Raw genomic sequence first — 25,363 nt, 5'->3', positions numbered from 1 at the left:
ATAAACCTTCCCTTGCACTGTTTAACTCAAACATTGAAGCATTTGATCAATTACTGACTTAAATGATTTGCACCTGTCTTATACTGATGTAATTTAAGTGCCTACTCTGGGATTTGCATCCTTTTAACTAAATTGGATTTAAAAACTAAGTTTTAGTTTATTGGGAACAACTTGAGTTTAAACAAGGCTCCGGCCTAGCAACATTAAATACACTGATGCTTCACAGAGTTTCAGAAGATTTATTTTCAGTCTGTACAAGTAGAGCTGTGCTGCCCTCACTCACAATGTCTCTCTCCATTGCAGTTCTGAGTTCTCAGACAAACAAGAATAGCAAGGCATTTTTCTAAAAAGGGCAGCCTTTAGCAGGCACAATAAGACAAGTTAGAATTCCAAACAATAAATTGGATAGCTGTTTTTATTTAAGCCATGATTTAAAAAACCACAAAAGTTAAAAAGCTGCCAAGGACAAAGGAAAAAAAAGCTGGAGTGGGAGGGAAGAAACACGATAAGCAATGAAACCCCAGGGGCAAACAACTAGGTTCCAAGCATTGTAAATACAGAATACACAGCAACGAACACTTCAATGTCCAGAGCACAGTCCTGCTAGATCTAAGTTCTGGTATGCAGGGGAGTCTTTCCCACCCCCAAAAGTGAGACATGAGATCCCTGTTCCCATTAAAAAAAAAAAAAAAAAAAAAAAAAAAAAAAGTTCATGCGCTCAATTTTAATCGCAGAATAGTCCCATTGAAGTCAACTGACTCTGCATGTGAGTAAATTCAATCACATAGGAAGGAGTATGTTTGCAGGATCAATGTCTAATTTGGGAGGTTTTGAGGGCATCAATGTGAACAAACAGACTCATCCACAATTCTTCTGGAACAGCTTAAAGACTCAGACTGGAGTCCCATTTCCTTGACCTACAGGTTCAGCACATCACAGGCCTCTTCTGTGAAATTCGAAGGCAAAAAAGCTGGGCTCATTCTCCCACCACCCCCAATATTTCAGGTGCAAGATAACAGCCAGTTCCAACTGGCTGTTAAAACGGGATTTATTCTAGGCAATTGAACGGATCAGTCAGTGGAGAAAAGGAAGGCTGCAAGCTTCAGAAGCCAGCCACTTATTCACATTACAAGGAAAACAAACCCAATATATTACAAAGTTTACATTTTAACTACATAAATATAAGCAGACAATGGATCCACAGCTTCTACCACAGATGACTTAACAAAATAGTTTCTCTAGCTTCTAAAAAGGAGATCTCAGTTGCAAGGGCTTATTCCCCTTGGTCAAAGAGGGACCCTCCAGGGTGCTTGTTCTCTGTCCTGCTCCACAGTCACAGATGGAAGTTTTTTCTTGTCTTCTGGTTGGAGGCCAGTGATTGTGATTGGAAGGGCAATTTTTGCCTATTTGTAGTCTCATTGCTGTTATGAGCTCCTTTACGTTACAGCTATGCAGAAATTCTTTAAGTTACTTGTGCATTCTTTAGTAGTTACCATATAAGCAAACAATGATATGTTCCTGCAGACAGCTTGAGAAGTACACTTAGGGCTTAAATCTTTGCACCTTGGGCAGGCAAAATACTGGTGGATGTCAATGAGAATTTAGCCTACCTTAGAACTGCAAGACAGAATGGGAAATCCAGGCCTCCTTAGAAAGTCAACAGCAAAATTCCCATTGATTTCAGTAGGGCCAGGATCTCACCCAGAGGCGTTAACAGGTCCGCACTCTCATGGATTTGCACCCTAGTTCAGGAAGACACATGCAAGGTGTAACCACCAGCAAAATCTCTTCCACACTCCTGATCAACAACAAAAGGAAACAGGGCCCCCAAAAGCCATCCCAGTTTGGCACCAGATCCCGCACATCCTGGAACTGGATGGAGGTGTAGGGTAGAGCTGAGAAGGCACTTTACGAGGTGTGGTAGGGCAGTACTCAACAGCAGCCTCAGGGGACACAGATAGCAAGGTAGTGACTGGCAGCAAGGCCATGTTAAGAACATACCAATTTCCCATGGGAGTGACTGGAGGATGCTCTGTGCCGAATGCAGATTCGGCATTTGATTCATTGTGGCTCAGGATCCACCTGTTCAAAAGGAGGCAGCCCTTTTTAGCAGAGAGATCCATGCTAGAGACCACAGAGAACAATCAGCAATTTCTCACCCGAGAACCACAGGTGGGGGTGCAGTTATTTTTGGTTTCACGTTTACACTTTTGCTACCGATGAAACTGGCTAGGGGATGCAGCAAAGAGACAGATACCTGTGGACTGGGGGTCCTTGGGCTTCCCTTGTCATTCCTCTTCTAAGGCAAATTAGTTTCTATCACTAAGACTGACCAATGTAAAAGTAACAAAACCGGTAACCCTCCTTACAGACCACCATGGTGCTGACAGATTTGGCTCTCAGCCTATTGCCTTCAGGGAAGACTGGCAATATCTCTCTCTGGAGGTGGGCCAGAAGGCTTTGGGATGTTTTCATTGGCTTTTCCTTCAAACAGCATGACTCTGGAAAAAACAAACAGTCAGAAGCATGAGTTAAGAAAACAGGTGAAAGTTTAAATCATCACCAGGATCGACAACATCTGCTGGAAAACAACAAGGTCTTTCTTCTACGCTAGAAAGTCTAGTAGTTGGAATGCAAAACTGGGTGTCAGGATTCCCGAGTTTTATTCCTAGCTCTGCCCTCGACATACTTTGGGCAGTCTCTTCACCCTTCCACGTATCCATTTCCCTAACAGTGAAACAGAGATGTTCTACATTGCACAGGAGTGTTGTGAGCCTCAATACATGCCAGCAAAGTGCTTGGAGATCCCCAGATGCAAGGCCTTATAGATGTGCAGAATAGTAACTGGTTTATGTTTTTCTTGATCTGCTCTAAACTGCAAAAATATGGCTGTGCTATTTTCCCATCGCCACCACTACTCTGTAGCCAGTAGAGGGCAGTATTGCCAACACAGTACAAGATACAGTTTCTCATTTTTGAAGTAGCCATAAAAGTTGTGCCTTGAATGTCACTTGCAAAGTCACCCATTTGGTTCCCATCTGAGAGTGCAAGGGATTTGTATGTTCGCTTTAGGCAGCCACTTGAAGTTGATTGAGAGCACATGGCAGATCACTGCTTCTAATGCACTATGCCTACAGACATGTGCATTGGACAGCATAACTAGCCACCCCCTGGAAACTACACTGCATGCACATTCAGAAGCAACAACAAGCAGTCCACAGCAACTGTGTGCTGGAGAAGGAAGAGGAGTGTCTGCTGATTGGGTGGGGCAGTAATTGGAAAGAGAATCCAGAATGCTTTTTAACTGTCACTGGTTTATTCCTCCCTAAAAATTGTAGCCACTTAGCTGCTGCCAGCTGCTATCTCGGTTTGGTGGCTTTTGCAGGACTGGAACTTTACATTTACAATTGAAGCAGAAACTCAACCCTGGCCAGAGGACAATGGGATGCTTGTTTGGGTGTCTGCCGAGAAGGGACCTGTCTCTATCTATCTAAAACTAGTCATATTGGGGCAGAGGATGGAGAGTATCAAACAGGCTTCAGCAGGGGAAGAAGGTTGCTAAGGGAAGACCCTTGAGCGTTTGTGGTAGGAGTCACGGAACTATCAGGAACAAATCCATCGCTGGGGGAGAAAACTCCAGAAACATCCTTCACTAACATGCTAACCAAGGGCAGTTAAGGGGAGAGGGGTGGTAAAGATTTCCCTCACCATAAATACAGAGCAGATTAATGGCAATTGTTCTGCAGGTGTGGGGAATAAAATGATCCCCTTAACATCCATTTGGAGAGCCAGTCGCACTGGAGGTATCCTTCAGAAACGGACAAGCGGCACAGAGGAGAGAGGACCCCATCTATCTATCTCGGTTAAGCACAAAAGCAGTGCTAGCATGGTTGGTGGCCATGAAAGGCAGAGAAGATTTAGGAGGGTGGGGAAGGAGCCGATAGACTCCACCCCACTGCAAGGAGCAGCCAAGCGGGTGCCCAGAAGCCATTTGTTACAACAGCAGGGCTTTCACCGCCCTTGTCAGGAGGGCACAAAAGGCTGTGAGAAGCTTACACCAGTGGCTCATACCGCAGTAGAAGTACCTCCCCTCCCCGAATGCACTGCTTCAAACGTGCCTCCTCCACCCACTCTGGTGCCAAAGGAACAAGGAAAACCTTGGCACCAGGCAGGGGCGACTCTGGAATGGATGCGAGGAGATGGGAAGGGGGATTCTGTAGAAAGAGGCAAGCGATAGGAGACTCCTAGCTTCTCTGCACTGTTGCTGAATTCCCAGTTCAGTGCGGACACCTTTCAGATAGGAAAGCAAGAGGGAACCTACTGTCCTGCAAACCCGGACAGACTCAGGTGGGAGTGAGGCGAAAGGACCTAATTGCTACACTAGCCTCCCCCACCCCTGTCTAGGGTTACAGCTGGATTGGGGCATGAGCATGATAGGACCTGGGTGGTCCCTGGGGAATACTTGTGTGGACACACACCAGGCCACAGCATGCGAATCACCCTCAGCCTGAGTACGAGGCTATGTCTGTACTGCAATTACAGAGTGTGACTGCAGTTCACGTAGATGCAATCTAGCTAGCTAGGTTACCGCCACAGTGAATCACAGCAGCATGGGCTACAATACAGGGCTGGCCCCAGAGTAATGACCCAGGGTTCCAGGCAGGCTTGGGCAAGCCGTACTGAGGTGCGTGGTGCCGTAGCTTCATTTCTATCGGCACCCGAGCTAGCTGGAGTACATCTACTCGAGCTGCAGTGGCACCCCATGATAGACCTATTGTGACTGTGTGGCATACCACCTAGGTGGGCTGTGAGACGGGCCATCATCTCAACCATGCAAATGGCTGAGGACTCCAGAGTACTGCGTCCTGTGTGCTTTGGAGCTGCTTTAACCCTGCCATGTCAATGCAGGACGAAGCCTCTTCCAGATACACCAGGCACCTCTGTAATGCATTCCTGGCAGCATGAGTTGGTGATAGACCTAGGACAGCCCTACCCCTGGACCTGGCACATGGTCCAGCTTTGGAAGGTAGACTGAAAACAAAGGGGGCCTGGAGTCACCACAACTTCAGCCCCCCGCCACCCCCCCCCATGCTCAGCCCTCACCCTGGCTGGATTCGGACTCCCCCCACAGAGACTCCCAACTCCTTCCATCCTTGAGATGCCGTTCTGCTCATTGCCTTCCAGAGACGTTCTTCATCCTTTTCCCTATTCAGGCTTCCCAGCCTGTCTAGGACACATGGGTTCTTGCTCCATCTTTGCCTCCTGGGGACATGCAGAACAGCCCTTGGGGACATGCAGAACAGCCCTTGCCTCCTGCTGCACCTGGCCTCCGAATCTCCAAAGCATGGAGCTCAGATCCAAGCATCACATCCTTTGTCTGCCCCCCAAACACTCACAATTTAAGGACGGCGGAGCGCTTGCCAAGCATCATGTTGACGAAGTCCTGGTAAGAGATGGTTTCGCTAACCCCTCCAGTCACTTCAGAGATCATCTTCTTCAGCTCTAAGTGCGTCTTCGGAGCCCCCAGTTTCTCCATCATCCTTTTGACAGACATCAGATCTGCAAGAGGAAGAGCGAGAGAACCAATGCCAGGAATGGTGGCGGTGGGAGATAGTGCAGCGCTGAACGTGACTAATAAGCCTTCGGGATACAGGACATCTATATTAACAACTCAGTCCTCCCCATCCCTTCAGTTACAAGCTGAGCATGCTCAATGGGCAACTCTGAGATCCAAAACAAACACTCCAGCAAAACCTAAGCTGCCATTTTTTGCTGACCATGGGCACTGTGCCTCACGTTTCCAAGGTATAAAGTAAAAAAATATCCAGGAGAGATCTCTTGCAGCCCCATGCTGCTTTTGCAAAAGTCAGAGCTGACAGTCAGCAGCAGAAAGGTACCACAGAAACCAAGAATTACAGATATTTTTCCTCTGGGTGATTTCTACGTTTGTTTAGTTAGCAAACAAGTATTGGTGGCATCCATACTATTATACTCATGTGCCTCAAACACTAGTGAATTCAGCCTCCTGTTAGAATCTACCGCTCTCTCCTGCCCCGGCCCCACAACATTGCTCTGGAAGCGTACAGGGGCCATAACTGACTAGAGATTATCCTGAGGTAAAACATAAGACAGCCCCCACCATAAACCAGAGCATAGAAGTTGTGCCAAGGTGGGAGAAAGCTGCAAGTTAGACAGCTAAGGGCTGCTCTGACTTGTGCTGAGGCCAGTGGCCCTGGAGCAGCGCAGGGCTAAGGTGGTATAAAGCCACCTTTGCAGCCCCTCCCACTGGGTTTTGGCTTTTGAGGTGCAGCCATTTGAGGGCACAGCATAGGATCAGACCCCTTGCTCCTAATCCTAACCCAGCTACTGACTCACTGCATGATCCAGAGCTAATCATGGCATCTGTGCCTGTTTCCCCATCCCTACCCTGTTGTGAGTAGATACGAGGGTCTCTGGATTCCAACTTTCCTGAAGTGTAGGAGGAAAGCGGCGGGGGAGGGAGAGAGAAGCACCAATATTAAAGAAACCAAGCCAGACCCAAACTGGCCCCTTGGAAGTGGTGCTAAAACCCCACCCTCAGGCAGAGTCTGAGGCAATTTCCTTCAGATTGTTCTCACTGAACAATGAGCTGCAGGCTCCCTTCCTCCTCCTAACCAGCACCAGGGTTAGGAGCCAGGTCTCCTTCTCCCTCCCCACCCACCAGGGACACTGGATCAGCTAAAGGAGGTAGAAGTGGCTGTGGCTTGCAGGGAACTCAAGACCGACAGACACAGTGAATATGCTGTACTTTGGGGAAGTTAGCAATGGGGATGGGCCCAAGGCAAAATCTGGGACCCAAATCCTGAACATTGCAGAAGTCTGGATCTGGACACCGTGGCTTGGCCTCATCTCTTTTCAGCTGCCGGGGCCTGTCCCGGGGAAAGGGCAAGATAGCACCACTACCAAATGTGAGAAAAGCCTTCCTTAAAAACCTTAAGCCGGGAGATCTCAGCAGGTGAAAACAGAAAATTGGGCCCAGCTCCATAGCCTAGACCTCACCTTACAGAGGTCTGGGGGACAGCCCCTTCTCCCCCTAAAGAGAGTCTGGAGGTGGGCAAGGACAAGCGAGCTTTGGTTTTGGATGGAAACCTAGGAGCTTTGCTTGGTTTCCACCTCAAACCAAACCAAAGCCTTAACACTGCCGGCTCATCCAAGCACAAAACCCTGGCTAGGAATCCATGGCTCTTCCTGATACTTACTGAGAGAGAACCATGAGGAAAAGAAGAGCCCAGAACAGAAAGAGAAGCAAGAGGGCTGAGCAGAGATCCAGGAGAAAAAGGGGAGCTTGGGACCAAGAGCAGAGACACGTCTAATGCTTGAAGCAGGCAAGGAGAGACCCATAGAGAGAGAGAGAGAGAGAGAGAGAGAAAGACCATGGACAGGAGGCTGGACATGTGAGGACAGAGTCAGTCTCTCAGAAGCCAAGTGACAGAGTAAAGGTTCCATAGGACCAAGCGAGAGATTTGGGGAGAGAACCCATGGTCTCTTTATCAGCACCTGGAGATAGAGTTTGAAAAAGTAGCAGCAACCCTGGCTTTACGCTTTGCAGTCCCAGTGTCTGCCCCAACAGACAGCTCTCCTTCTGGCCCAGCAACACTGATGTGTTCCTCAAGGGGGTCACTCACCAATCTCGCCTTGGTTATTCAGGTCAAACTCCATGTATTTCTCTGGAAGAGACACACAGAAGGGAGTTAGCAAATCAGAGCAGCTTCAGCAGGCTCTCGGGACAGCTCCTTCCTCATCCCAGCTGAGGTAGAGGACAGCACTGAGTGGCACTGCTCCCTGGCTGGGCACAGAGGCTAGATCACCAAGAGGATGCAATGAAACACACAGGGTGGTTATACTGGAATGGATCATTTGGCCCAGCTAGTCTTGTACCATGTGACTCCTCAGAAGCTGGCAACAACCAAGCCTTTCAAAGGAAGGCAAAAAACCCACATCCCATTCTCTGTGCCTGTGTCTCCCCTCCCAGCTGAGAACCATCTGCCTAGTCAGACTGTAAAGTCTTCAGGGCAGGGAATGCCTCTGACTGTGTATGGACAGCACCTAGCACCATGGGGCCTTGATCTCAGCTGGGGGAGGCTCCAACTGCTACTGGAATACAAAGAGTGATGTGCCCAATACCACCATGGGGAGGTCACACAGGGACACAAATGTCCAAGCTCTTGGGTTTAGTGCCCAGCCTTGAAAACAGGCTCAATGGGCTTTAAAGCTCAGTAACGACTCCCGTCGTGGTTCCTTTCCTACAGGGAAGCCAAAGAAAGAGACATGGTACAGAGCAGTGGAAGACCAAGGCAACGAGATACGGATGAGGACATTGTGGTACAAAGGAGGGATTTAGATTAATACAGTATTGCACAGGTAAAAGGCTGGGTTTTCCCTAGTCGCTTAGGTCTGATTTCTTGATGACTTGGAAGGGACACTGCTCCACTGGGTGGGGTAACCTGTCCATAGGATTCACAGGGAGACAAGAGATCCAGGCAGGCCTGCCCATGTCATGAATTCATCCCCTCTTTGAGGCACAGTGGCTCTTACAGGATAGTGCTCTTTCTTCAAGAAATTTTTAGCCCCACCTTTTAAAGGCAGCACCATCACCAGAGAGAGATCAGCCATTAGCAACCATTACACAACGTGCACTGAATAGATTTTCAAAGAGTGCATTTTTTTTTTTTAAAACTTTGAGGCATCACGTCTATTACCAGCAGAGACACGTCTTTCAGAATTCGCTGATCCACTGGAGACATCATATACGACATGAGCGAGAACTGGGCAAGGGGTTCTGCAATTGAACCTGAACCTCAGGTCACATAAAAGGGGCTTCGAAGATACAAAAGCCTTTTTGATGGACTAAGAACCAATTAGGCCAAACGCCAGTTCAGAGGTGCCAATTAGTGCCACAGCCCCCCATTCAGAACTGTGACAGGGTCGCCCCTGGGTGAATGCATAGGGCTCATTAGTTCTAATGGGAGCTCCGTGCATGCCATGCATCTGGGCAACACGTACCACTCATTAGTGAACTGTGTATTTTCCACACTGGGTAGTGCAGCAGGCCTGTATCTCCTCATGTGACAGAGCCTTGCTGTATTTTACTTGGCTCATCTGGTTTCTAGGGTAGATGGATAACTGGTTTGATGTGGTAAATGATCCTATTTCCTGAAAAATCAGTGCAAGGTAGATGTATTGGGCCACAAATTCTTTGATTCAGCCCCAAGCTGTCAGCTAACTAGCCACTGGATGGCTGAATGACAGCCTTCAATCTGGATTTAAACACTAAGGCACAATGGGCAGGGACGGCTGGAAAGCCAGTGAGGGAAGAAATTGTGTCCTTTAACACACCTAAAGAATCAGGAGAGTCAAGACAGTGTACAGCTTGAGATGGATTACTGCATGGAGAGCTGGGTATTTACTTTTCAGAAAAGGCATTCCACTGAAACCCACTGTTTGGCACTTGGTATAATGAACTGGCTATTGTGTATATACACAATTGTCCTCTAGCAGCTAGTATCAGAACTCATCTTTATGTCCATGGCCCTATACTGCTAACCTCTAAAAGGAGATTCTCCTCAAGCTCAAGTGGTAGGAGTCTGGTTTGGGTTAGAAGATTCTGTTGCTCCTGGCAACTTGAAATTCCAAGTTGCTACAGTGTGCAGCATGGCAATAATTGAAACATAAGAGGGCTATAGATGCGTTACAATAACTTTCTATTAAGAAAAACAGCCTATGTCCAATACCATTTGAGTTGCTACCATGTAATTAGTTCCACAAGCATTCCCATTACGTGGTGCGCTATTCCTAGTGGGAAGAGGCTGTGTTATTGTCTCCCCATGCCAGCAAAGCCCCGGGCCAAGTGCTGGATACTGCTCATTATTAAATCGGTATCATTTCAGAGTATTAGAGGGGTAGCCATGTTAGTCTGTATCCACAACAGGCTTGTAAGGTAACTCCCTTCTCTTCATGTATCATTATATTTATGCCTGCAGCTGTAATTTTCACTCCACACATCTGAAGTGGGGTTTTTACCCACGAAAAATTATGCCCAAATAAATCTGATCAGACTCCTTGTTATTTCAGAGTATTGTTGTGCTTTACAGCAACAGACTCAGATGGACAAAGCTATATTCCTCTGCCCCTAAGCAATTCCCTGAGACACTGTGGTGGACACTGTATTAAGAAATTCCCTCTCTTCTCCACCTTATTTTTGTAACATTAAGCAAGGTCATTTATAGCGGCACAGGGAAGTCCCAGCTCCATCACAGTATTTCCTTGTTCTACAGGCAAATTGCAGTTTAATTGCTCATTGTGCCATGTCCTTGTTCTACCAGCAACATGTAAATAGCTGCCTCTGTTTACATTGCCTTGTGGAGCTGTAGCTCACGAAAGCTTATGCTCAAATAAATTTGTTAGTCTCTAAGGTGCCACAAGTACTCCTTTTCTTTTAGTTCAGGGCGAGAGGCCTAACCAAGGATAGGCCAGGGCATGGTGCTAGAACTGCCTCTATAGCTGAGCAGCAGAGGACCAGCTGCAGGGGGGAATTTCCACCTTGACAAATGCCTCATCAGCAAGCCCCCTTTCAGCCACCAACAGAAATCCTGGGCTTGTAGGGGGAATAGCTTGTGACTGGCAGGTGGGCCAGAGGTAGAGAGAGCAGTAAGGGACTAGGACGGCAGCTCTTGGGACAAGAGGCAGGTTTAATTCTCTACTCTGAGTGCCCTCCTTTGTGGCTCCGAGTCACTTGGCCAGGCCCAAGCACTGGGGTCAGTCCTCCCAGCATATGAATCTGAAACGTGTCCCCCACTGCATGTCTGCTGTGCACAGTGTGTGTGTTATTTTCTCTGTTCCTCTGAGGATGTTTGATAGGCAGTGCAGAGAACAGAGGCGGCTTTATACCATGGCGCTCTGAGCCTGAGCCTATACGTTCATGTTTCCCTTTCATCCCATGCTGCCGGGATTCAATGGGGTGAAATCCTGCCCTGCTAACCCCAGCGCATTCACACAAACACCGCTTCTGCACAGTGGCTCCTGAGACTCTCTGGCTCAGCTGGGTGAGGGGGATACACAATGCGCCGATTGTTGGGAGAAGCTGGAGGAGGTGTTGGCGGCGGGGAGCGGGAGTCTCACAGAACAGGCCATCGAGCCATGGAGACAAATGCATGAGGCGGGGGGGAGGAGATGCCGAGGCCTGCTATTACAGGGAGTTCTGCGGCTGCGACCCACTGTCACAATGTTTGAAGAAAGCCCAGTTCAGAGGGAAAATAATTCAGGGTTTCAGCAAAAATGGGAGGAGAGGCAGATGATGGGGGCGAGAGGGAGGGAGGGAGAACTGGGGGAAATTGGAGACATCCAGTTCCCTCACTCTCCGCTGGGCAAGGCACCAGCCAGCACCCTCCAGGACTGAGATTAAAGTCAAAAGCAGCCAATGCCTGGAATGGAAGCAGGTTAGACAGCTGCCCCAGGGCCCCTAAAGATGGGCCCCTATTTGCTGAGGAGCCGTGCTAGAGGACAGACGACCAAGGGGAGTATGGCACAGAAGGCATGTTTTCCCCAGGGTTCCCGGGGGAGGGGGGGAGGGGTCTTTAAGGGTTTGTCTACACTGCAGCTGGAAGGTGCGAGTCCCAGTGTGGGGAGCCAGACTTGCACTAGCTCTGCTCGGCATGGGCAGCAGCTCAGGTTAGCCACCAAAGCTCGGTTCCAGGAGATCGGGCAGTCTTGGAGCTTGGGGGCTAGCCCGAGCTGCCGGACATGCTGCTATTTTTGGTGTGCTAGTTCGAGTGGAGCTAGAGTGAGTCTGTCTACCCACTCTGGGAATCCCTCTCCCAGCTGCAACACAAACTCCCCTAATGGCCTGTTGAGAAACAGAGGCAGCCAAGACAGCTCAGCGTGAGACTTGCCCCTCTCAAAACAGGCCCAAACCCCACGCCCAGAGAGCCCCACATGCAGATCCATGCTTTGTGCTGCCCTCCTCCCCGCTGCAAAAAGAAAAGAAAAAAAAAAACCCCACCATTCTAGGCCTAAACCAAAACCCCAGATCTAGGAACAGGAGAGTTTTGGGTGAAAAATGAAGATAAGGGCACATCTCTGAACTCCATCAATATGGACTGGACTAGGAGAAGGGGTCTGGGAGGGAATGGGTTGGGCTGGATGGCAATCTATAGCGTGTTAGGAAAGACAAGAGGGACAAGTGGCCTAAACAGGGATCCCAAGACCCCCCAATTTTGAGGAAGGTAGAAGCCTCTGCTACAAAGTTGGGCTCCAACTCACTTGTCTAATCAATCTAGGTGCTTATATGGCTACAATCACTGTATTGGCTCAGTAACTCCTAGGATCTATCGAAATACTTTCTCTCTCCTCCCCTTCTCACCCTCTAGGGCCTTGCCTGCACTGGAAGATTCTGTACTTGTTTTCAAGCAATGGTGCAGCCATTGCTAGCATGGCAGCTGTGCCGTTGCTGGAAAACAGGAACACATGTTTGAGTGCAGAGCTGCCCTTAGAGGAGTAACTATTTTGCCACAGTTGTGTGAGAGGTGCCTGCGGAGGGACCACTTGAGGGTGTGTGTTTGTGTGTGTGTGAAGACTCATTGTGGGAAGCCACAGTGAAGGTTAGTGCTTAGTCTGAAACGTGAGGAGGCTGTTATCTCAGTGTAGTCACTTATCTCTTCTGGCAGCGAGTTCTACAGTCAGGCTGATCCCAGCTCCTGGGAAAAGGCTATCCTTGGCACACAGAGTACAGGTGAAAGGGGACAGAGAGCGGCAGCTACGTCTCACCTTTGAACACCGCAAGTTTCTCCTCCAGATCTTCTTCATCACTGAACTTGGGGTCACAGAGAAATTCCTAATGGGGCAGAAAAGTCCCAAAGATTAAAAACACAAGGCAAAGCTCCTCAAAACTCCTAGGGCAAGTCTAAGATGGGGTGTGTGTTTGACTATATAAATACCCAAGAGGGGAACTAACTGCCAAAAGTCAAAAACAGATGCAGTTTACAAAGCTGAATATCATCAGTGCCAGGAGAAATCTAAAATGAGGCAATTCCTACCCCCACCCTTACAGTGAGAATCCTAGGGAACCAAGAGGGAATCACTGTGCCTGGAGATTTCTTAATGACAACACCTTCATTGCACCAGCAACTCCAGGACTGTTCTAGCGGCAATGCCGGTGGATTCCCTTCAGTTCTATCCATAGGTGGACACTATAACAGTGTTCCTGATATAGCCATATAGAGTCTGGGGTAGCAGATGAGAGACTCCAACCCCCTCACCTCTCTCTCCTCTATGCATACACACCAATGGCTTTTGGTTCTTTAGAGCCAGCACAGTTCCCTCAGCGCTTTGAAGCTCCTGGATTCACTCAAGATGCGGTGCACACTGGATAATAAGTTAAGAGGACCTTTTACATCCAAAGCGAGACACAGCTAGTGCCTCTGATGCGCTGAGGCAGGAAACAGGTTCTCCCAAGTGCTGGAGGTGTGGCGTGCCTGTCAATTCTGCTCATCCACTTGCAGATGTCTCCAGCCTCCTCTGCCATCATCTCATGGCTTTATTATTAAAGTGCCTTAGCACTGCAAGGTGAAGAGCCTGGAGCTCCAGCACAGAGCAGGATCTGGACAGCAAGCCCCACCACTGTGTCCCTCCAGCGAACCTCTGCTGGCAATATACTCCCTGCAGCTGCAAACTGCATGGTCTTCCGCTTCATTTCCAGCTTCCCATGTCCACCCAACGTCCAGGAATTTAGTCACTTGGTCCAGGTTCAGCATTCTTCTCTGTAGCAATCATTAACAGCTGCTGTTTATTTTTTTGCTTGTATGGGGCAAGGACCCACCAAGGGATTGAGGGGCAGTGGGCTGAGGCTGTTGCACACTCCATGCATGCGTAGCAGACACAGACTGTGTAGCCATGAATGGGAGTAGCAGAAGCAGCCCCTGGCCTTCAGGTATTGGGATGCCCAGTCATCACTAACATTACTGGAAACTTGCAAGTTCTTTCCTACAACCCTGCCTGACACATCCTTTATTGCTAACAAAATAGGAACCAGGCTTCTGGACCCCTGAGGTGGCTCAGAAGGTCCCAGAGATGTAGGCTGAGACTATCAGGTGCTGACTCAGCCATCTCTAGTCTGGAGATTTTAGGGCTTTAAGTACATTTGACACCTGTTTCAGAAGAGAGAAAACAACCAGTCAGCCACAGCCAAAACAGTGGCCAGCACGGACGGTGGGAGGGGCAGGATGTGATGCTTCCCAGGGATACCCAGGGCTGAGAGGCATTTTGCTACCACCTGCCGGAGGTCAGCTCCATGACTGCACCGGCCACAGCAACACAAGCACTGCCTGCCAGCTAGGCCTCTGCAGGTCCCGCTGTCTCTCAACAGGTTAGCGATAGGCACACTCCAACCCCTGAGCCCTCCAAGCGACTCCCAGAGCTGTCCAGTCCCTGATCCATTGGACACTCCTAGTATTCGCAGATTCACTGCTTATGAATGCCAAAGAAAAAGTGCACCCCAGCTTCCCTGTTGCACCTCAGATCATTGCTCTGCTTAACACACAGCACTTGGATAGGTTGATAGTGAAATCAAGTAAAAGTCTATTTAACAACATGTAGAGGTTCAAGGGATAGCAAGTAGAAATATTGGAAATAGTTACATATAAAACAAAATCAGAACATGCATTTGACAACGTAGACTTACTGCACTAGTTACTGTTATGTCTTCTATCTGAAGCAAATCTCAGCCCAAGTCCTTTCAGTGTTTTACAGCCAGATTTGGCTGTGATCTTCCATTCGTGAGACAAGTCATGCTATCAGCTTGCCCCCCTCCCAAGGAAATATCCAGGGTCTACCTACCTCTGTGCCCCATTATAACCCAACAACCCATTGGGTTTACTTGTAAGAAGGGCCTTCTCCTGCTGTTTATTTCTTTCTGCAAATTTCCTCTTGAAGATTTTTGCAACCTCTTGATTAGCATTTGGCTCAGGATGCAAACCAGCCTCCACTGCGAGACATACAACACACAGGTGACCGGACACGTTACCCCCTGCCGTAAGAATGTTCAAAGTTTGTCCCCTCCTGGTCACCTGCCTTAAGAACATAATTCTCAGCATAGAAACCTAACTCCTTCAATATTACCCATACACACTTGTCACAGAGACTATGGTAACCAGGTGGCTGCTGGCTTTCAATAGAGACTTCACATGCCACCCTTTAGTGAATTATTATGCACATATCCAGCCCAGCAGATACCTGTAAAACTCTATGCACTCCTGTGCCCTCTGCCAGCTGACACCAAGAGGTCCCTGGATCACACTGGGGAAACCCCCAAATGCACTGCTGGCTCCTCCCCAGCACAGAGCTGACCAAGAACTCATCCACATGATTCAATTGCAGTCATTTAAAAAAAAAAAATCCTATCATACTTGCCCCCTCCCTCTCAGAGCCCATCCCATCCCCGCTCTGTACAAACACCTCCTGGCATTCTTACTTATAGCACAAAGACAGGCTTGGATCAGCACACTAGGGCTGAATAGTAACACCTAGCTCTCACACAGTGCTTTTCATCAGTGCCTCTCCAAGCAGGTCAGTATCGTTATCCCCACCTAATGAGTGGGAAACTGAGGTACATAGTGGTGAAGTCTGGATACAAATCTGCATTCTGTTAAATAGCCCCATCTCTAACAGGGTCCCTCTCAACTCTTGCTAATTAATTAGTTATTGCTTAATATGCCTCTCAAAGGTGCTCAGATTTTATGGTGATGAGCACAGTGTAAGAACCAACACAGAACAGAATGACATCCCTTAGCTCTGGTCTCTCAAGCAACCTCAGACAGATCAAACAGCTCTGCTGTGTAAAAGCCCCTCACTAAATATTTCAGTCATGTTACCACTGGATCATTCTCACCACTAAATGAGCCACACTTTATTCAGGTTCTCCTCATGCACAAGCCTGCCTGTTCCATTTATCACCACCCCTGCTCCAAACTATGCTCTCTACAACTTACCCTGACCTTTCTTTACAGTGACCAGATCTGAACACTGCTCTAAAGGTGGCAAAAGCACAGTATCCTTAGGCTTGTGTAACATACACTGCCTGATACAGCCTAGTGTTGCATTAGCATCTGTTACCACTACAGCACCTCCACCTGAGAATTTAGACAGCTGGTCTAAGCAACACACGCAGATCCTTCCCCTCACCCACGCAAGCCAGTCTGGTTTCCTTTGAGCCACACTTGAATAGAAAGAATGATCCAGCTAAGAGTATCACTCTCCAGTTCAATACTATGTTCAGCCCTGGAACCCAGCTGAAAGTGCAAGGGGAGTTTTGGGCGGCAGAATGCCATTACTCAATGTGGAATTCAGCCAGGTCATCAGGGTTAGCATTCTATACATAGAGACAGGTTTCAGAGTAGCAGCCGTGTTAGTCTGTATTCACAAAAAGAAAAAGGAGTACGTGTGGCAGTGAGCTGTAGCTCACGAAAGCTTATGCTCAAATAAATGTTAGTGTCTAAGGTGCCACAAGTCCTCCTTTTCTTTATACATAGAGAGAGTCTCAGGGGAGCTGTGATGGACAAGGGTCATGCCCTTGGCTTTGTCCAGAACTCCAGCACCACACTATCCCCATACACCATCTGCCCACCTCTGTAGAGCTCATGGGACATGGTGGCAGACTCGCAGGCTGCAGAGTGAACCTGTGTTGGGAAGGAGGGTTATTATGGGTATAAACAACCTCTGCAGAAGTGACCTGTCTATCGTCACAAGAGGAGGGAGTGGAAGAGCCAGTACAGAACCAGGGCCTGACTCCCAGTCCCATGACTTACCTGTTGGACCATGCTGAGCAGAGCAGTGGGTATATTTTTCTCCCAGAATGGAGGGGTGGTGAAAAAGGAGAGGCATTTAGGATGGGAGGACGCCAACTCTGTTGCCCTAGGCCAGCTATAAGTTGCCAGGGAAGGTGCCCAGATGCTAACACACAAGAGCAGGTGGCACTGACCCAGCAGGTATTCAGCTATCTTGATGTCAGCAGCCAGTTCTCTTGCTACAAGAAGTTGGGGCCGGAGAAGGGGGGAGGGGAATGCATTTCATCAGCCGGGGGTGAGAGTCACAGCCCAGCAACCCTCATGGGGCCTGGTCTGGAATGTGCAAAGCAACAAGGAAGACATTTCAAATGGAAACATTCCACCCTCAACACTGTATACAATTCCTGTTTGTAGCCACTGTGATAAGAACAGGCATTAACAATATCACAGAGGAATTCCACCCCCAGGGTCTGGCAACTTGGGCTCTGCTCTAGTGGTTAAGGTTGCTCTCAGAGCCCTCTCTGCTGGGGCTCCAGCTTTTAGGGACATAGTTGCTTATCGAGCATCCTTATTACTACGCAGAACTGTACAAATGAGACGCACGAGTGCACAGATAAGACAGAGCTACTCTTGATTAGAGGTCTTCTTTAGGCGTATGGACTTGGATGCACAAGCCCTCTCTAACTGCAATACAACTGGGGTAGCAAGAGCACAGACCTCCTCAGCCCCACCCCACTAATACACCTGGACCTTTCAGGGTATGGAGGTATGATTGCAGCATGTGGAGAGGTACCTGAGCTAGCTAGTTCAGGAACCAAGAGCAGTAAAGCCACCACAGCATGCACGGTGCAAGCCTGCCCAGGACCCTGGGTGTGTATTTGGGTCGCTAGCTCTTGCGGAAGTCCACGCTGCTGTGGCTTCACTGCTATTGGTACCGAAGTGAAATCAAACTTATGCATGCTGCAATCACACCTCCAAATGCAGTGGAGACATGGGCCTGTCCCTCACGAGGAGTAGGCCCATCTACCTATAGCATTTACAGTGTTTGTAGAGTGCCTATCACTGGGCCTGTCGCAACGGGCCATTGAATTCTTAGGCTCTGCTGTGACTGCCCTTTGAAGCAGGGACCTCAACTGGGGCATTTTTGTGATGTGGGCACCTTGTTCCTGAAAAACAGAGAGACCATTCCTTTCCCATTGGCCAAACCTACTGGATAAGGGTAAAGTTTGGGTTGCTGCTGATCTGTGCTGATTAGACTAGGCACCTGGAGATCAAAGTCCCTAAACCAGTCCCCTAAGAGAGGGAGACTCTTCAATGCCCTTTGGCAGTCAGAAGGCAGCAGTGAGGAGTGGCTTCCTGCCAAAGATCCTTATCCACACAGGAGTCAGGAGAGTGCTAAGTGCACCATTTCAGCTTCTGACAGCAGAGTCCAGAGGGGACCAGCTGTTAGCTTCCCAGGTGGCATCCCTGACTGTTCTCCCCAAGCCTGCTAGGGAGTGAGGGTAGGTGCTCCTAATAGATCTCTGTCCTGTTTAATGGAGCTTGTTTGCAGCCGTGGGGATTTTGCAGGCTGGAAAGTCCCCTCAGAAAAAGTCGGAGAAAGTTTCTCCTTTTCCATATACGGTCCGGGCTGGCTCTTGAGGGTGACCCCGCCATGCCATCTGCACAGCCTGGTATGCCAGCTATGTTACAGTTGGAAGGTTTTGGAGAGGTTTAAAACTCTGCAGTTGCACAGTTGATCAGATTTTTAAAAAGGCAAAAAACAACTACCCTACTTCACCCTCAGTGAAGAGAGGAAGTACAGAGGCTGGTCAAGAAGAGCAGAGCATAGTTTACTGCCTACAGCTGTTCCAGCCCATTAATCCCGCAGTATTTGCAGGCTGTTTGCAGCCTGTTTCATGCAGCAGTTGTGTGCACAGAACATGCATCCCCAACACTTAGGGCAGCACACCCTAACACTCAGGCCCAGGAGAGGTGTTACAGTGGGGAGGGAGAAGCCAACAAGGACATTAACAAGTAGCTCTCCAAGGAAATCCTAGGGAAATCAAAGCTCGTTGCATTTCAGATACCCAAACCTCCCAACAAGGAGACTCCTGCCGCAGAATGAGGGTGGCACAAGTCATAAGAACATTCCCACTCAGTGCAATGGGCTGAAACTACCACAGCTCAAAGTGTCAGAGGGTTCTGGGAAGAGTAGCTTTCCAGAGTCCTGGCCCTTGACACTTCCAGGTGCGATTGGGGGAGGTTAGAGAGCAGAACGTAGCTCTTTCCTCAGCCTTCTTAGCCCCAAATCTCGCAGTTGCCCCTGGACATCAGTCAGTGCTAGAACTGACCCCAAACTCTCTAGTCTCCACATCTCCCAGCCCCTGTAAGCTGTCCTGGTATCTCACTCCTAAATCACCCCCACATCAGACACTGTCTCCACCTCTCCTCTGCCAGGTGCTCTCTTATTCAGGCCTCTCACTGGTTCAAGTCCTCTCCAGTTCTCTCCTCTGTGGTCTCCATAGGTCCCACCTCTACAGGGCTCAGTCAGTCCAAGAGATCCTGGCTGCTCTCATCCATACCCAGAAGAGAAACCCACCAAGTGCAATACATTGGCACACAGTGAGGGCAAGAGATTGGGATTGGGACACCTCAGTTCTACTCCAGATTATGCCACAGGCTTGCTCTGTGACCTTGGGCAAGTCATTTCCCCTCTGCGCCTCAGTTTCTCCACTTGTAATATGGAAAGGACACTCCCCATCCCCATGGGGATTGGGAAGGTTCATCAGCCTTTTCAAGAGATGCTCAGATTGAAAGTGCTGGTCTGGATGAGTTCCAGATGTCACCCTCCTCTCTGAAGCCTTCACTGGCTTTTGTCCATCTCAGAATCCATTACACGCCCCCATAGCCTTTGAGACCCTTCACCCCACACCCTCTTCTCTTCCTAGCCTCCAGCCCACTCGTTATGGGCCTCCTGACAAGTGGAGCAGCAGGAAGTCCGGTAAAGTGCCAAAGCCACCCAGAATTAACCCAGCCAGCTTCCTATCGCCAGCACTTACCATCCCAACTCCCCTTCCTCCATGAAGCACCTCCCGAGAGATTAAGGCACTTACTGTTCATGGCATGGGCACGGAAGACAGGAGAGAGGTGGCGGGGGGGAAGAGATCGACCCATCTTGTATCCTATTCTCTGGGACAGGAGAAGGTTTCCCCCTCCAGCCCAGGGGCCTTCTCTGTACTGCACCAGGGAAAGGGACTTCATCCAGCCCTGGTATCTCAGGGCATTTATCCTAACCGTCCCTTGAACCCTCTAATCCTTGATTTGCTGTTCTTCCCTCCAGCCCCCTGCCAAGGTCTGCAGGACGTCCGGAGGCCCCACCACCGAGCTCACCCACTGGCTACACAGAGCATGGAGAAAAGACCCAAGTCAGCATTCACAAGAGGCAGAAACTGTGCACTCCTGGGAGAGGAAATCAGAACAGCTCAATACAGGCTGGAGTGAAAGTTGAAAGCCCTTCCCGAGAACAATAGCTCCTATTCTTCCCAGGGTGTGCTCCTGCAGGGACTGTTACGGCAGCTGGCCACAAAGCATCCACTGGCACACAACGGTCCCTGGCACAGGCTCAGCCCTTATCCACACACACAATTTCAGTCCTCATGTTGTAGTGAGAAAGGGGAAGAGCCCCCTAGCTCGGGGGTTGCTGTCAAGAGACAGCCCCTGTGTAGATCCAGCTTTGCTGTCCTGCAGTCTCCTGCCCTAACCTCCACCAGCTCCGCTGCAGCGGAAGTGCTCCTCCAATGGCCACTGGCTGTGGAGGGAACAGGCCTAAGTTTCAGGGTAGAGTGCAATGAGGCCTCTCTCATAAAGTGCCCGCCTGGCACCAGCCATGTGCCCAGCATAGGTTAGATCAGGCCAGAAGAATGTGCAGGGAGCCCACTGAAAGAGAAAAAGGCACCCACCTCCACATCCCTCCCACTGAATGTACTTCTGATCTCTCAGCTGTCTGAGACCGGCCCCCTGAAGGTGTTCTTCTGCCTCAGCACCACCTGCTCAGGGACCACAGGGCCCAAGGGGACAACACGCTAGACTCACGGCCAGTGGCTGTGGACATAATACAGATTCCCCACTCCTCACCTTGCTGTCCTGCCGCAGCCCCACCCATTCCTGCCCCACACCAGACCAATCTCCACTCCAGGCTCAGGCCAGCTCCATTCCTTCCTTGCTGCCACACCCCCACCCTCTTCTCAGGCCAGCCACACTCCCTGCACAGCACTACTGTGGTTTATGAGTGTGACCTGCTGGGGAAGCATTACTCCATACCTCAGGGTTTGCTGCTGCCCGTTGAAGTCACAGCGGCACTGAGGTCTGTGGGAAAGAGGGGTGTTTACACTTGTTTTACCTGCACGGGCCCCTCTGCTCGGGTCCTGGTTCAGTCTGGTTGGATTATTCAAACATAACCTCAGATCTGAGCTATGCAACTAGGACAGGAGTGGGAAGCTGCTGAGAAGGGACCAGGATTTAATCCACCAACCCAAGAGCCAAGAGTGAGGACAGGCCTGGCGGCTCATTCCCACCATCCTGCCAGTTGGTCCCATGATGTATGAACCTTGCCCAGCCTGCAGAACACACCCCAGGGCTCTGGGAGGCTCAAAAGGGCAGCTCTGTTTTGTTGGGCCCTCTGCAAGTGAATACCCACATGGCTCTATCCAGCTACCCCTCCACTTTGGAGACCTCCCCATCCCACCCTATGGCAGGCTGGGGAGACACCCTCCTTCACCAGATCACAAGTTTCCATCCGATGATTGCATCCGGGTTGCATCCGATGAAGTGAGCTGTAGCTCACGAAAGCTTATGCTCAAATAAATTTGTTAGTCTCTAAGGTGCCACAAGTCCTCCTGTTCTTTTTTACAAGTTTCCATTGTCTCTGAAGATCCCTATGCGCGCTGGGAAATGGAACTGAAGCACTCAGAAGGAGAGCTGGGCACCTCACTCACTGCCATGGCCCCCTAATACCAAAGTCATAGAGCCAGGCCAGGCATGGGGATGGGGCTCTCCTTGCTGGGTCCCTAGAGCCATGACAGTAGGCCAGCAGGTCTATTCCCATTTGGGGCTGGGGGGAAGCCAGCCAGGAGGCAGTTACACAAAGAACCCAGCGGGAATTAAGATTAACTAGGGCCTGGCCCCACAGACACTTTGGTCTTTCCACACACCCCACCTCAAACTGTGCCCCTTCACAGACCCCTCCTGCCAGCCAACACTCCAACTTGGATCTCCATCCGGCCCCTCTCACATGGATTCTTCCCCCCGCAGCCTCCTTTCCCTGCAAATGCCTTCGTCTTCCCCTCCCAGCTCTCTACACAGACCCTTGGTTCATGCCGACTTCTTGCCGCTTTTGGGCTTCGAGCTGAAGGATTCAGCTTTAACTGGCTCCTAACCATTTCAATCTGCTCCACAAGGGAGACGAAACAGGGCACAAGCCAAGGGATTAGCTGCCATTTACACTGGGAGACACCCAGGCTTTGTCTGCAGACAGCTCTCCCCACCGGGCACAGGCAGCGATCTCACTTGCAGCCTAGTTTAGGAGCTGGAGGACTTCAGTGACACGCTTGGAAAGGTGTTTTGTTTTGTTTTTGCGGGGAGGGGGGGGAAGAAAGGGGAGAAGAGGAGGACTGAGCCAGATCTAGGAACTTCACTACACAACGCCACTGACCGTGGTCACTCCGCTAACACAAGGTGCCTTAAGAAATGGTGCATGTTTGATTGTTGTGTCAAGCCGAGAGGCTGATGGGGGGGGGGATTTCAAACTTTTCAGTGAAGAAACACAAATCATCCATCCTTACCCCTAACACGCTGGCCCCCACCTAGCACGGCTCATAGGATGAGCTCAAGGCTGGAGGGAGGCACATTAGAATTGCTTTAGAAGGAGGCTCTTCGGCAGATTTTACTAGCGAGCAGGGTAACTGAGGTAGGGGAGTGTGTCCTGACCTGGAGTTCAGGCTTTCCCATCCCAACTGGCAAGTCACATCATGGGTCCGTGCCTCAGTTTCCCCAGAGGTCAGCTGTGGCTAGCTAGGCCCTGCCTGGCAGGGGGTATGATGGGGTGGCACAAGCACCTAGACACACCTATGCCCCCCAAAACAAAACACACACACGCCAGAAGCCAAGATGTGGCCCCTTTCTCCAGTTCACACGTGGGAGACGCCGGTTCCGCCGCGTGCGAAGTGTGTCAGAAATCGCAGGGCGGCGGGAACCTCTGGCTCCCACCAGCCACGTGGAGCCGCGGGGCGGCCTGTCCCGGCCAGTGCTGGGGGGGAGCCGGAGCAGAGGCGGCTGGGACCGCAACCCCCCCCCCCCCAGCAGCCGCAGGTAGGAGCCAGCGGCTCAGAGCCTGGCAAACCAGCACCCACAGGGGAGCCCCCCCCCAAGCCCCTTCGCAATCCAGATCCCCAGCCCGAGGGGCGCCGGACGCTCTGGCCAGGTCCCCCCCGCCCCGTGCACCCGGCTCCCTCCTGGCCGGCGCCCCCCGCCCCACGCCGGCTCGCCTCCTACCTTGTTGATCTCCCCCAGCCGCCCCTCCTGCTGCGCTCTCCGCTGCCCGTAGGCTTTGCCTCCTGCGCCGGGAAGAGAGGGGCATTAGCGGGGCGCGGTGGGGTGGGGGCCCGGCCGCGCGGGCTCTCTTGCGCCCCGGGGCCGGGGTCCGGGGCCGGGGCGCGCTTACCTTGGAAGCGGCTGTTGAGGGTCACGGCCATGCTGCGCTGCCCCGCGCCCTCCCGCCGGCCGGGCTGGCTGCACTGCGGAGCGGGACGGGCCGGGAGCGGAAGGGCAGCCCAGCCCCTCTTGAGCGCAGCCATTCGCCAAGCGGGGCCCTGGTGACTCAGCGGCCCCTCTGCTGGAAGAGGCAAAAGCATGCACCGGCCAGGCACTGCCCGCTGCCGGAGCCAGGCAGGGCTTAACCCTTCCCTTGCCTCCCTCCTGGAGTCGGTTCTGCAGAGCGCCCACCCCAGGCACTTGGAGGGGACAGGGCTGCAGAGAGCGTTTCTAGCCAGCCCAGGGCTCGGGCCCTGCCAGCCGCCTGCTTTTCGGGAACTGCTGCTAATAACGCTGGCCTCCCCATCCGCCCAACGAAACCTGAGGTTATGTACCAGCCAGCGCCTCACCTAGACCCGTCCATCAGCTTTGGAAGACACCAGGCTCCAAGCCACACATCGACCTGTGTTGGCTGCATGTTGACTAAGGAAGCGACAGCTGACCACGAAAGGGATCTGCGAATTAAGAAAGGCAGCACCACCTATGGTCGCCTCCATCACTGGATCTGGAAGCAACATGGACTCTGTCTACAGCCAAAATTCACAGTCTATAATGCTGTGGTCCTGCAGGTACGAAACATGAGCCTGTTATCAATGGCACATTAGAAAGCTTGACCATTTCCATTTGCTGTGATGGTTGGTGGTGTTCCCTAAGGGTGAGTGCCCACAACTTAGAGAAGAATCGCATTGAACAGCTGGAAGCCCGGCGCCAGGCATGGCAACAAAGTGCAATTCAAGCATCACAACTAGGCAAATGGCTCCATCCTGGCCAGCGTGCGGAACGTTGTTCTTCTCAAATTGGGTTCCAGAGTCACGCAAAGACCCACTGGTACAAACTATGATTGTCTGCGTTGGACTCGAAGTCAAGGCAATAAGCATCACGCTGCTCCCGGAGCACCAGGCCGTGCTTCCTGTCCCTCAGTTCTTTCTTGGTCAGCCCCTGGGCTCTCACAGCTACTTTCCTCATGGCAGTTCAGCAAGCCCCTATGATCTGTGCTCTGCTCAGGGCTGTGCTTTTCAGGAGCACCATTAGCTTGGCCAGCACAATATGTGCCCCCAAAGAATAGCCAGAGTAGTAGGGTCTGAGCCCTAGAGGATTCAACCCCCCGAGCTCCAAATGCAGGGACTTCTCATCCGGATTTATTTTCATCCAGTGAAAACAAATTATTCTCATGAGGACAAGAGGCTGGTGGCCCAGAGTGCTGGAATCCAGCACAGTTTGGTCACTGGTGAGATGAGTTTGGGTGAGCTCAGCCTGCTCCCTTGTGGTCCTTTATCCATATCACAAAAAAACAACAAACTGTTTGGCACAATTGCAAGATTCTTCCTCACTTGCTCAGAACTGAAACAAGAGGAAACGGTCAAGCTGCACAGGAGCCAGGAGTGGGGTATCAGGGACTGCTGCAGATGGCCATCAGTACAGCTAGGAGAGGGGGGCAGAACTGGGATAGCAGGGGGTGCAGTGGTAAGGATTGAGGTGCATCAGCAAAGCTGGGGAAAGATAGTGGGGTGGGGAGGATCTTGCCCAGCACCTTCCTGCAGGTTAGTCCCCCATGCTGGATTCCAGCCCATTTCACTCTCCCATTTTCATAACCAATAGATCCCCACTAATAACAATACTGTTTATTTTAATTAAAGAAAATAAACGAAACAATCAGAGTTTGGGTGAGTCCTTGGAATGGCTGCTGCCTGGAGAAGCCAAGTCTGAGTCACCAGCTGGAAGCCAAAAAACATCTCTTAGGAGAGGTGTCCTGTTTTTGG

At 50.7% G+C, this 25,363-nt stretch overlaps 1 protein-coding gene across 1 annotated transcript; it reads right to left on the bottom strand.

Moving 5' to 3' along the window:
- Positions 1–225: 225 nt before the first annotated feature.
- AIF1L (allograft inflammatory factor 1 like) lies at positions 226–23,985 on the bottom strand. The gene is made up of 6 exons (XM_038375017.2): positions 23,515–23,985; positions 23,346–23,407; positions 12,802–12,868; positions 7,665–7,706; positions 5,397–5,559; positions 226–2,501 (listed from the first exon to the last, which is right to left on the bottom strand). The coding sequence occupies exons 1-6, from the start codon at positions 23,702–23,704 to the stop codon at positions 2,414–2,416; spliced, it is 612 nt and encodes a 203-aa protein (XP_038230945.2). The 5' UTR covers positions 23,705–23,985; the 3' UTR covers positions 226–2,413.
- Between the last annotated feature and the right edge of the window lie 1,378 nt (positions 23,986–25,363).

This window comes from Dermochelys coriacea, chromosome 16, assembly GCF_009764565.3.
Source record: "Dermochelys coriacea isolate rDerCor1 chromosome 16, rDerCor1.pri.v4, whole genome shotgun sequence".
Classification (NCBI taxonomy): Eukaryota; Metazoa; Chordata; order Testudines; family Dermochelyidae; genus Dermochelys; species Dermochelys coriacea.
This window is presented reverse-complemented; position numbering and strand designations above follow the sequence as displayed.